The following is a 13,532-nucleotide window of genomic DNA, read 5'->3' on the forward strand; positions in this document are numbered from 1 at the left end:
CACTTAATGTGTATATACTTTATTTACATACACAACACTACAGTGGTGTGTATGTAAATATATATATATGACATAAATATATCTATAAATTATGAGTTTTGGGTCTATGTTAGAAATAATACAGATTACAGCTCTTTGCGTCACAACGCGACCAGACGTCCATGCGTCATCACAGCGCGACAGCCTGCTAGCTACGCAGATCTTGGTGTGATCGGATTTGTTGTTTATTTTCCGCCGTGTAGTTTTTAATAAGTAAAGAGTATTAATACATCATCTGTAGACCTGCAGACACGGTCCAGGTCCTGGACCAGGAGCTCTGTCAGATCAGACCGCAGTCCGGCTCTGTGTCGCACTTTGTCTGGAGATCTTTGAGGAGTTCTCTGTTAGCATCGTTAGCTCAGATTAGCTGGTGTGTTTGTTTTTGTGTCTCTGATGGAGCATCCCGGAGGAGGAGGAGGGGGGGCGGTGCTTAGCGGAGGAAACGTCCCGGCCTTCCTCACCAAACTGTGGACTCTGGTGGAAGACCCGGACACAGACTTACTCATCTGCTGGAGTCCGGTACACACGTTAGCTTGGCCTAGCCTTAGCCTAGCATAACAGTTAACGGAGCTTAGCCTAGCCATAGTCAGAATCAGAATCAGCTTCATTGGGTTAGTCTAGCATAACAGTTAACGTTAGCAGGCACAGACAGCTGTTAGCTGTTAGCGTCAACAGGTTTAAAGTCTGAGGTGACACAAACTGAACGAGCTTTACGTCTGTCTGTCTACACACTGATACGCACACACATGACTTGAATTCAGTCAAAGGCATTGTTGGATCTCCTGTCTGTGTGTGTGTCTCTCTCACTCTCTCTCTCTGTTTAAATCAAGCCACAACGTTAAATACATATACATTCGGGGTGTAACGGTTCACAACATTCTCGATCGGTTCAATACGATACAGTGGTGCCACGGTTCGGTACGTTTTCAATACAGCAAAAAAGCAGAAATGCCATATCTCTGGTGAGACTCTTGAGGGGCGTGTCTGAGTTGATTCTCTGTTTGGGCTTTTTTTTCTTTGACAAAGCAGGATGGTCTGGAGAACTGGGCTGGTGAAGGAGTAGTGTCACGGGGCTCAATAGCATTCAGCATGTTGGTGCAGATGAACCTTTCACCTGTTTGAATCAGGAGGGAACAGATACCGAGACGCTGCGGGAGAGTCTGTAACCAATATCACGTGACTCTTCACGTACACTGGGCTGATGGTGCCGGTGTAAACAGGAAGTAGATTGGTTGCTTACTTAAAATAATACGATGGAGTAATAAAGTAGTCTTTAATAATGAACGGTCGTGTTTGATACTTAAGATCTTCTCTAAAAATCTTCTTCTATGAACTCAAATAGACAGTTTGTGGAAAGTTTTAGAAGTTTTATTTTTCAGACGTAGTTACAGCGCTGCGGGTCTTGCTCTATCTCTCTCAACTCATATTTACATTAATATTAACACTTACACATGAAGTTTACTAGATTATGATCCATAAATGTGGTCAACACTCGTCTCTCACTCGTTCCCTCGGTGTCGTCGTTTCTGTTCTCACTCGTCGCTCTGCTGGTGGCTGAAGTCTGTCCTACTGGAGAGCAATCCATGTTTTGTTCCTTTATAGTTTATGTGTGTTAACTTGTTAACAAAATAAACGTTGACAAAATAAACATTAATAAGAAAAGGAAAGTCCTCCGGTTTGTGTCCGTCCTCCTCAAAGCCTCTAACCGTGACTTCAGACGTCCGCTCCGTAGCGCTCATACCTCCGCTGGACACGCCGCTCACTGATCTGCTTCCTCCTCAGAAATACAGACTTTAACTGAACAACAGCTGCTAGTAAAGACAACAAGGTCAACAACACCTGTCATCAGTTGTTCATGTTCAATTGACCTGGTAATCGATCGGTAATCAAGACTGTTGTTGAATCAGGGAAGGACAGCACGTTACGTCGGGTTGAGCGGAGCGGCTCCACCAATTTCAGCTATATTTTATTTTTCAAATGCAATTTAATATTATTCAAACGTATTGTTCGGTTCGTAATGCCTCCCGAACCGTGAGCCCGTACCGAACCGTTCAATACGAATATGTGTATTGTTACACCCCTAATATTTATGTGTATTTCTTTATTTGAGTGACAGCAGTGCCACCTGGTGGTCCCTAGAAGTATTATTAATGTTATTAATAATATGAACCCATTAATATAACAATGATGTCATGTGTGTTCTCTGTCAGAGTGGAACCAGTTTCCATGTGTTCGATCAGGGTCGCTTCTCGAAGGAAGTTCTACCAAAGTTCTTCAAACACAACAACATGGCCAGCTTCATCAGACAGCTCAACATGTGTGAGTAGCAACAAAGATCTCTGACATCATGGATGACATCATCAGCAGTGATGTCATCGATCGGGTATTACTAATGTTTATGTACTTTGTACTACAGTATACATCATTTACTGGAATCTTTGTTCCTGTTGAAGTTCTGACTTGTTTTACTGCAAATTTTTACAAGTTTAATTCCTGTTTATCTTCTGTAGTACTACAACACATGGCGGTATGACCAAAAATCCATATCGCAGTATTTTTTAAGACTCTACCGGTTTCACGGTATATCACGGTATTTTTTTCCGCCTTAATGCAGTGGCGGGCCGTGCATTTTATATCTGGGCCTTCACTGCTGTCCTGCAGCTGAGAACCTTATAGTCACATTATGGCGCTACAGCTTCTATTAGTTTTTAAGGCTGTAACTATGTACGAGTCGTTTGAACAACGCTCGAGCGTTTAGAAAATGCAAAAGCCTAAATTCAGGAAAATATAATGTTCTCAGCTGGTCTGGCTCTGGGATCCACCGTCATTCCTTAATGACAAGCCGCGACCCAAAGAGATTATCATCGGATTTAACTTTCACAACTTGAACATTGAATGCACCTCTCTGCAGTGTCTTTCCTCCTCTCAGCACTCTCTATCATGGTGCAGCGCAACTCAGTCACAATGCATTTTGATTGGCTGAACCGCATCACGTGATGTGATTCACTACCCATCAGCCTCTGCTGGCTGTTAAGTTTGGTTTCACGATGGTCACGTGCTCGCCTACTGACCAATCACAGCACACTGCACCTCGTGGCAGAGTGTGTACATGGACACTGAGCGGCCGCCGATGGCTTCATGCATTAATTAATTAACGCCATAAACTAACACAAGAACGCCGGTCAACCGGCGGTGAACAGCTGTTTGTGTGGCGTGTCTTCCGTCACTTCCTGTTTCCTTCACCTCCGATTTGCATGCTTTACCCGAGCATGCAGTTCGGTGGAGAAATTTTATAAATGTACAATTATTAGTGCTACAAATTGTTTATCTGTCACAAACTGTTGTTGCGTGGTGTTTTGCCCTGTTAAAGAGCGCTAGTTGTGGGCTGTTAATTGTTGATATAAAGTTATAAAGTAAACCATGAGTAGGGTTCCCTCTCAATACAGGTAAGACAACTAGCTCCGTCTATAGCACTCCTAGTCGCGAACAATATATTTTGCTGCCTGTTGAAGAGCAACAGAAGTTGTTGACGGGATATGAAAAATTCATATCATACGGGAAATTGAAACCGGTATACCGCCCAGCCTTACCTACAACACATGTTTACTACAACACTTGTTCTGTTGTACTAGCTCTCCTGTGACCCCCTCCCCCATCGTATACGTACTCGTGAATTATGTTTTCTGTGTACTCCAGATGGGTTCCGTAAGGTGGTGCACATCGAGCACGGTGGTTTGGTGAAACCAGAGAGAGACGACACAGAGTTCCAACATCCGTTCTTCATCAGAGGAGAAGAACATCTGCTGGAGAACATCAAACGCAAAGTCACCAGCGTATGTACCTGCACACCTGTACACCTGTACACTTGTGACACCTCTACAAACCTGCACACACCTTTACGCACCCGACACCTGCACACACCTGAACACACCTGTACACCTGTGTGCACCTACCTGTTAAACTGTTGACCTGCACACCTGTCAGACTGTTGTGGTCTCCATGGTAAAGGTGCGTCTCTCTGTGTGTGGTTGGTTCAGGTGTCGTCTGTGCGGCAGGAGGAAGTGAAGATGTCTGCACACGATGTGAACAAGATCCTGAACGATGTTCAGCTGATGAAGGGAAAACAGGAAACCATCGACTCCAGAATCATCGCCATGAAACAGTGAGAACTCCTAATCCTAGACCAGAACCAGACCAGAACCCTGACCCCACAGGGTTCCTGCATTCGGGTGGTCTCATTAAATAAACCTCTTTCTGCATGTTTTCCAGTGAGAACGAGGCTCTGTGGAGAGAGGTGGCCAGTCTGAGACAGAAACACGTTCAGCAACAGAAAGTCGTCCACAAGGTGATCAATACACCAATACATCAGTCAATCAATACACCAATACATCCAGTGGTCAACAAGGTGATCAATACACCAATACATCAGTTGCTGTTAGCACTATAACTTAGTTTCTACCGGAACCAGTAATAAACTCTCTCTCTTTACAGTTGATCCAGTTCCTGGTGTCTCTCGTCCAGTCCAACAGGGTTCTGGGTGTCAAGAGGAAAATGTAAGTTTACTACACAATATACCGTACTTTCCGGACTATAGAGCGCACCGGTATATAGGCCGCACCAGCTGATTTTGACTTAACTTTCAAAGTCCTTCGCTCGCTCCCGATCTGTGCCGTTTAAATGCGTTTACGGTGAATGTCAGCGTAGAGGTGCACTAACATGTGAGTGTCTGTGAGTTTACCGCAGCGATGTCCAGTAGTCTCCAGGCAGAGCTATGTGTGTATATATATATATATATGTATATATATATATATATACATATATATATATATATATATGTATATATATATATATATATATATATATATATATATATATATGTATATATATATATATATACATATATATATATATATATGTATATATGTATATATATATATATATATATATATATGTATATGTATGTATATGTATGTGAATATATATATATATATATATATATATATATATTTCCTCAGTAACATGTATGTATTTATCGTTTTCTGTCTGCAGTCCTCTGATGTTGAATGACTCTAGCTCCTCCCACTCCATGCCAAAATACAGTCGCCCTCTCTCATTGGAGCACATGCAGGTAACGAGTCACTGACTCACCTGTCAGAGGTCACCTGTCACCTGAGGATGTTTAGTTTTGTATGAATGAGGCAGATTGTGTGGGTTAGGTTTGTGACTCTCCGTCTGTTTCTGTGTTTTCAGGCTGCAGCCAGTTTATTCTCAGCTGACCCCCTGGTGACATCTGGACCAATCATCTCTGACATCACAGATGTGGCCACGCCCACAGACGAGAATGTGATCTGTGATTGGAGTGATGCAGAGTGAGAACTAATTACACCTTTTCTTTTCCTTTTCTGAATGCTGAATATTCCGTTGTCCGTAACATGAGTTCAGATGTCCAGACTCGGTAGGCGACTGCTCTGACAGCCAATGAGCTGCCTGCGTTCTTCTCATCATCAGCATTCAGTCACAGCCAATCCACTTTGTTGTTTCACCTGCAGAGAAAGCCAATCAGTCAACATCAAAGAGGAGCCGTCCATTCCTGACGTGGAGGTGTGTCCTGTTCTGGAGAGCGGAGATACTCATTTAGACACGCCCCTCTCCCCCACCACCTTCATCAACTCCATTTTACAGGAAAACGAGACTCAGCCGAATACCTCCATCACCAGTCCTACATCAGGTAACATCTTATAAACACCTCCATCACCAATCCTACACCAGGTAACATCTTATCAAAGTATAAATGTTTACAGAGGTTTTTGGTAATAATTATCAGTATGGTAATATCTTCTCTTCCTTGAATTTCTGTTTCTGGTCTTTGTAGCCAGTCCCATTGTTGTGATGAGCCCTGTTTCCACTGGGCTCCTTCCACCAGCCCCAGCCAGCCAACCGCTTGCATCTGTTCCCACCACAAACTCTGCCCTCAGCCCCACCAAACCTCAGCAGAAATGTAAAACCATCGCCTGTATTGACAGGTAAGTAACCTGTTACACTTGTTTCACATCTGTTAGGCTGGTTGGAGGTAGATTTACCTGCTCGTCCTACCTTCTATCAACTACCCCCAACTGCTAACAACTGACCTAACAACTGTCCCAACACCTGTTCAGATACCTGCCAACAACTGACCCATCGGCACCTGCCAACAACTGAACCATTAGCACCCACAACACCTGCCAACAACTGTCCCATCGGCACCTGCCAACAACTGACCCATTAGCACCCACAACACCTGCCAACAACTGACCCATTAGCACCCACAATACCTGCCAACAACTGTCCCATCGGCACCTGCCAACAACTGTCCCATTAGCACCCACAACACCTGCCAACAACTGTCCCATTAGCACCCACAACACCCGCCAACAAATGACCCATTAGCACCCACAACACCCGCCAACAACTGACCCATTAGCACCCACAACACCTGCCAACAACTGACCCATCGGCACCCACAACACCCGCCAACAAATGACCCATTAGCACCCACAACACCCGCCAACAACTGACCCATTAGCACCCACAACACCCGCCAACAACTGACCCATTAGCACCCACAACACCTGCCAACAACTGACCCATCGGCACCCACAACACGTGCCAACAACTGACCCATCGGCACCCACAACACGTGCCAACAACTGTCCCATTAGCACCCACAACACCCGCCAACAACTGTCCCATTAGCACCCACAACACCCGCCAACAACTGACCCATCGGCACCCACAACACGTGCCAACAACTGTCCCATTAGCACCCACAACACCCGCCAACAACTGACCCATTAGCACCCACAACACCTGCCAACAACTGTGCCATTAGCACCCACAACACCCGCCAACAACTGTCCCATCGGCACCCGCCAACAACTATTCCAACGACTGCCCCATCATCAACATATTTTCATCCCCTTTTTGCTCCCCACCATGTCTCCGAACCTCCAGGGAGACATCTTGCCCAGAATGCCTATAACCGTGTGATTATTTCATTGACTTATACGTGTGTACTTAAACATAGTTTCAGTTTATATGTAAAAGTAACTCTTCTCAGATGGTAGTCCTTTTAAGGGTCAGGTGTTTACTTTAAACCCCTGTGCTTCCCTCAGACCCCGCCCCCCTCCCTCTGCAGGTGGACTGTCACCTGATCGTTGGCGCTTCTTATCAACACGAGCTGACAAGTAAATCAATTAATCAAAATTATCTTTGTTTTAATATTGTTATATTAAAAATATTCTTACTTTAGTGATATTTTTTTCTCTTTTTGTCAGCATGTTTAGACTCAACCCAGCAGTGGATACTAACGAGTATTTTGTGCAACAAAGCCTGATATATCTTCTATTAATAGTAGCTCTATCATCCACAATTTATTTAAAACACATATATGAAGCATGCTGTTGCACTGGGTGACATGCTCCTTCGTCATGATGAACACACACTAGGGCTGGGCGGTATACCGGTTTTAATTTCCCTACGATATGAATTTTTCATATACCATCATAACGGTACACAGCCGATGCAACTTCTGTCACTCTTCAACAGGCAGCAAAATATATTGTTTGCCGCTGAGAGCGCTGTGGTGGGAGCTAGTTGTCTTAGCTGTATTGAGAGGGAACTCTAGTCATGGTCATAACTTTATAACAACAATTAACAACCCACAACTAACGCTCTTTAACAGGGCAAAACACCACGACACAACAGTTTGTGACAGATAAACAATTTGTAGCACTAATAATTGTACATTTATAAAATTTCCCCGCCGAGCTGCATGCTGGGTAAAGCTCGCTAACAACAGTCTGCTAACAGCTGAGAGAGGCTCTGTTGCTCCAGTAACGTTACATTAAAGAACAGAACAGAGCGATGCAGGATGAACAAAGACTGAACAACAAAAGGTATTTAGGTCAGACACATATGCAATGCTGATTACCGTAATATGTGTGGTATTTGTTATAAATGCACGTTGTTACATAGAGGGTGATACAAGCTGTACAGGGAGGGACTTAGGACCCAGGAGAATGTAGGTGAAAGAAACAGGAAGAGACGGAAGGAAGACACGCCACACAAACGCTGTTCACCGCTCACTGGCCGGTTGGCCAGCAGGTTGTTTTCGGAGTTAATTAATTAATGTTTTAACGCAAAAAAAAAATACTGTGATATACCTTGAAACCGCCAGAGTCTTACAAAATACCGTGATATGCATTTTTGGTCATACCGCCCAGCCCTAACACACACTTTTTGTTATTGTGACTAAATACCACAAACACCATCCCGCTGCCCCAAATACTCACGAGAGCATTAATCCGCCACTGAAAATAGTCTCCAACAAATACACAGTTTCCTCCTATTTGATAAAAGCTATAGTAACCCAGTGCTCCGGACTAACTTTTCCACTGGTAGCACTGGTGCTTGCTCCAGCACATGGTCACACCCTTTTTATTTTTGGTACAACATGGTATAAATCAGTGGTGGAAATTAACTAAGTGCATTTACTCCACTACATTTCAGGGAAATATTGTACTTTTTACTTCATTACATTTATTTAAATCCCGAGCTGTGCACCGCTACGTTCACGTGCATCATGACGTTGCACCGCTAGTTTCCCGTGCATTACAGCTGTTCTGTTCTCTTTTTGTCTCCCTCTTAACCCAACCGGTTGACCCAGAGCCCGGTTCTGCTCAAAGTTTCTACCCGTTGAAGGGGAGTATTTTCTTCCCGCTGTCCCAGTGCTTGTTCATGGAGGAATGTAGGGTCTCAGTAAATTATAGAGTACCGTTCAGACTTGCTCTATATTAAAAAAAGGTGTCTCGAGAAAACCGCTGTTATGATTTCCCACTATATAAATACAATTGAATTGTAAATGAATTATTTAAAAAATGTATACTATATACCAGCACTAAGGCCGACAACGGCAGGGAGACAGCGGGGCAGAGCCAGCATACTTCCACATCAACCTTGGTGAATCTTCTTTAGGCCAAACAAAAGCAGAGTGGTGACTGTTGGAAGTGGAAAGACCGGACAAACCAAGACAGTTTGGATGAGTTTCAGTCAAGTTCAAATAAAGTTACAACCGGTGTGTTTTTTAGTGGAGTCTGGTTGCTTTGAGGAGAGCATATAAACTGTAGTTTTTGTAAGTTTATAAATTTTAAAAATTGTTCACATTCCTGTTCATTATTTTAATTATTCAATAAGCTTACATGTTTTGAATATGTGTATATTGTGTTGAGGTATTCAAAAATCAATATTTCTAGTAGAAAATGTGATTCTCTAAATTATTCAGAATAAAGGAAGGCATATAGGAAGGAGTCACGTTTAGCCTCTGTAGGACCCGACTTCGAAGGACTCGTCCTACAAGGAAGGAACTTTGAGAAACACCAACGGAAGAACACATTGGTGGTTTGAATCTAAACATGAGATTTAATAGTACGAGGAAAAATATAGAAAATCAGCAGACTGGTGATGTAACTTAACGTCATGTCTCTCTCTTTTTCCTGTCTTGTCTCCTGTCTGTCTCTGTCTCAGGTCTGAACTGTCCAATCATGTCGAATGCATTGACAGCAGTCTGGAAAACCTGCAGAGCATCCTGAACACACAAGCCTTCACCTTCGACACGTCCCCGCTCATGGAGGTCAGTCTGACGGTGTCTTCTGTCTTAATAATATATATTAACTAGGTTTGGGCAAGTTAACGCTTTATTATCGCATTCATTAATTAACACCGACAATTATTTTATCACGCGTTAACGCAGTTTTTTAAAAAATTATTATTCTGACATTTTTAACACAAGAACCGGCAGTGAGCGGTGAACAGCTGTTTGTGTGGCGTCTCTTCCTGTTTCCTTCACCTACATTCCCCTGGGTCCTAAGTACCTCCATGTACAGCTTCTTATCACCATCTATGTACCAACGTACATTTATAACAAATACCACACATATTACGGTAATCAGTATTGCATATGTGTCTGACCTAAATACCAAAAAAGAAAAACAGAAATGAACCATTAAAATGATTGGTTTAGAGTTTTTAAAGTGTTTTGTTTGTAATGTGTACAATAAGCATCATTTAGTATCACTACTGAGAATTTAACAAACAAAAACATGATGTAGATAGGTTTCAGTTTTCAAGAAGTATATTTAAATTGCATCTCTTACACATGAAGATAAAGTTGTGAACACCGGCTGAATATCTATGATCAGAATCATTATAACTGTGTTATAACTGCTGCTGTGTGAAGGGAATACTGCTGCTAACAACAACCTGATGTGTTGAAAGTGTTTACAAACCAAATGTTATTGACCTGTTGTTCATATAGCAGTACTTTCAAAATAAAAGTGCGCAATACACGACTTTTGAATTCATTGTTGAATTTTGCGCATAACAATGTGATTAATCGCAGAAAAATCATGCGATTAATCGCGATAACAAATTGTAATAGTTGCCCAGCACGAATATTAATGTGTCAAATATTTTAACAGTAGATATATATTATGTGTCGGACATATTAACGGTATATATTGACGTGTCTCGGACATATTAACGGTATATATTAACATGTGTCGGACATATTAACAGTGTATATTAACATGTGTCAGACATATTAACAGTATATATTAACATGTGTCGGACATATTAACAGTATATATATTATGTGTCAGACATATTAACAGTATATATATTATGTGTCAGACATATTAACAGTATATATTAACACGTGTCGAACATTAACGCTATATATATTAACATGTGTCGGACATATTAACAGTACATATTAACAGGGTTAGGGTCATCAGCTCATTGTCGGCGCTCACTTCTAATCAGAGGCAGACCATTATATCAGAAAGTACAATGACAAGAATCTTCCTGCTGGTCTTGATTGACTGAAGCTCCTCCAGTCAGTGTTGCTCTCAGCAGCTCAGATTCTGGAGGGTCCCCTTTTTACACAGTAAATGAATGTGTGTATAAAGTATGTGTATTCATGTTAACTGTCTTTGTGTTTAGTTTTTCAGTTCTTCCTGTTCCTCTGGAGACTTTGACCTGGACAGTTTGGAAACTGTGAGTTAAAAAACAGACTGGTTTTCACTCATGTATTGACCATGTATACATACAGGTATGTACTGTATACCATATATAAATCATATAAACGTACAGGTGTATATATATCATATAAACATACAGGTATATATAGATCATATATAAATCATGTAAACATAAAGGTATGTATATATCATATATCATAAATAAGGTTAAGATAAGGGTTATTGATGACGTATGACAGTATTATTATATCTATGTGTGTGTACAGGTACATACTGATTGAACATGTTTGTGTTTTGATGATGACCTCACAACCATTTGACTGTTATGGCACTGTTTCCTCTCAGCTGCTGTCTGAAGAAGTCTCTAATGGCGGTGTGGAAAGCACCATGAACACAGGTAACACACACTCACCTTCTGAACTTCTGTACTTGTGAGGACCCTCTTTGAATCTCCTCTCTGATTGGTCCAGGGAAGCAGCTCGTGCAGTACACGCCCACACCCATCCTGATGTCTGAACCAATCAGCACCGACCTGCCCTCCCTCCTAGAGCTGGAGGCGGGGCCTTTCTTCATCTCTGACCCGCCCACCGATGACCCTGCTGCCGCTCTGCTAAGCCACGCCCACCTGGACTCTGACATCTGTGGCATGTGATTTATCGGTCACCATGGCAACAGGACTCAGCAGCAGCGATAGGATGAAATCGATCTGTTGATCGATCAAGTTATATTATGCAGATTCATATTAACCAGTTTATATACCTGTCTTCTTCTACTCTTTTATTTAGCATTTGTTTTTTCTTCTTCGCTGCTTTTATTAAAACGTTTGTTTGACGCTCGCTGTTAAAAACACATGTAGTCCAATCAGAACAGGTCTGAGGATCATGTGACTTCTGCATGTCTTTGTTTTCATGTGTCAAATGTAGAAGATGAAGAGAATCTGAATATTTTTTGAAAAGCTTATTACAAATGAGAAGTGTTTATTATATAGATAGAGAGGCATCAGTCCTGATGAGTCCGATCAACATCGGTCCTGATGAGCCGATCGTCCGATCAACATCGGTCCTGATGAGTCCGATCAAACATGAGAATCAACAGAAGTTCTTATTGAATCTTTTGTGCCGTTTTTATGATACGATTAATATTGTTCCCGTTGATGTGAATAATATTTGAATGGCTCGTGCTCTTCAGTGTGTGGATGAATGCGTGTTTTAGCGCCGAAGTGTTGCTGGATTGATTTGTTGCTTTGTTGTCATATAAATATATGTGACTGGTCGTTTGTTCTTGTCATTGTGTTAATTACATTGATTTTGACGATGCATTGTCCGAACCTGTTAAAAACGGACCTATTTTTTAGGCCTCTGCTCGAAAATTGCATACCCATACTAAGAAGAGTATATCTCTGCAACCACAAGGTATATTTGAATACTTTTGGTGTTATAATGAAGGGAACACTCGTGAGATTTGTTCAGATGTGTACATATCAGTATAGATGGTACAGGTTAAGAGTAAATGAAGATGGGACACAGCACAAATTTAAAAGTTTCAGATTCGCCTAAAAAACAAAAAGCACTGACAGGATTATTATTTCTTTGGAATGATGCAGCTGCAGGTGTAAACCTCTTCCAAATCACAGCACAATATGTGAACAGTCTCTCTGCAAAGTTTCACTTTGATAAAGTGAAGCAGAACAAAGGTTTTAGTACAGAGAGGTCAGACGAGGTCTCCAAAATGGTCATTTTGGCACCATCTGTGCCATTTGAATTTTCTCATGTACCAAACTATATCTTTCACTTGTATATCACTAATAGTATTCAATACATCCAAATACAGCAGTTCTGGCTTCATTTTGAAAGCCAGAATCCTCTCTGAACCCTCTCTGTGGGTACATCCCAAGTCTCTTAACTGCATCCTTGTTTCCCTCACTTGCGTCCTTTCCTTGCGCCTTAGTCCCTCCCACCAGGGATGCATGGAGGAAACCATGCAAGGAGAGAGGAAACGAGGAAATATGTTTTAGGAGACATGAGACGTCCTTTCCTCAGGTGCGTCACGTGAAGCGACGTCTGTTTCTGATGACGGTGCTGATGATCACAGCTGGATCAGCTGTCAGTCGCTTTAACAGCTGGAGAGACTTTAGATAAGTTAGTGTCTGTTCACATGATCACTGTACTTAATAACAGCAACTAATAACACTAATAACTAATAAAGACACAGTGATCACCACTGTAGAGTGTTTCTCTCTGTAGTCTGTTAACAAACTGTGTCCTGTGTTCTGTTTATAAGCTGAGGATCCATTTCTACAGGAGGAATGTGATCGTCTTATTTATGAATTATTTGCGTCTGTACGTTTTGAAATTGTGACTGTGACGTCATTAAATAACCCAGAATATGATTATTGTTTCTCTTAAATGATAAAAACTC

At 41.9% G+C, this 13,532-nt stretch overlaps 1 protein-coding gene across 2 annotated transcripts; it reads left to right on the forward strand.

Annotated features, from left to right (window-relative positions):
• Nucleotides 1-207: 207 nt before the first annotated feature.
• Nucleotides 208-13,307, forward strand: hsf1 (heat shock transcription factor 1). Of its 2 annotated transcripts, XM_079288679.1 has the most exons (15): nt 208-558; nt 2,250-2,358; nt 3,736-3,872; nt 4,077-4,201; nt 4,309-4,384; nt 4,531-4,592; nt 5,089-5,167; nt 5,290-5,408; nt 5,589-5,767; nt 5,912-6,062; nt 7,191-7,262; nt 9,601-9,706; nt 11,077-11,130; nt 11,460-11,511; nt 11,585-13,307. In XM_079288679.1, exons 1-15 carry the CDS (start codon nt 433-435, stop codon nt 11,764-11,766), a joined length of 1,629 nt encoding a protein of 542 aa, XP_079144805.1. In that variant the 5' UTR covers nt 208-432; the 3' UTR covers nt 11,767-13,307. The 2 variants fall into 2 exon arrangements, with proteins under 2 accessions (XP_079144805.1, XP_079144806.1); XM_079288680.1 differs by lacking the exon at nt 7,191-7,262.
• Nucleotides 13,308-13,532: the final 225 nt, after the last annotated feature.

Source organism: Melanostigma gelatinosum (genome assembly GCF_949748355.1).
Source record: "Melanostigma gelatinosum genome assembly, chromosome: 17".
Taxonomy (NCBI): domain Eukaryota; kingdom Metazoa; phylum Chordata; class Actinopteri; order Perciformes; family Zoarcidae; genus Melanostigma; species Melanostigma gelatinosum.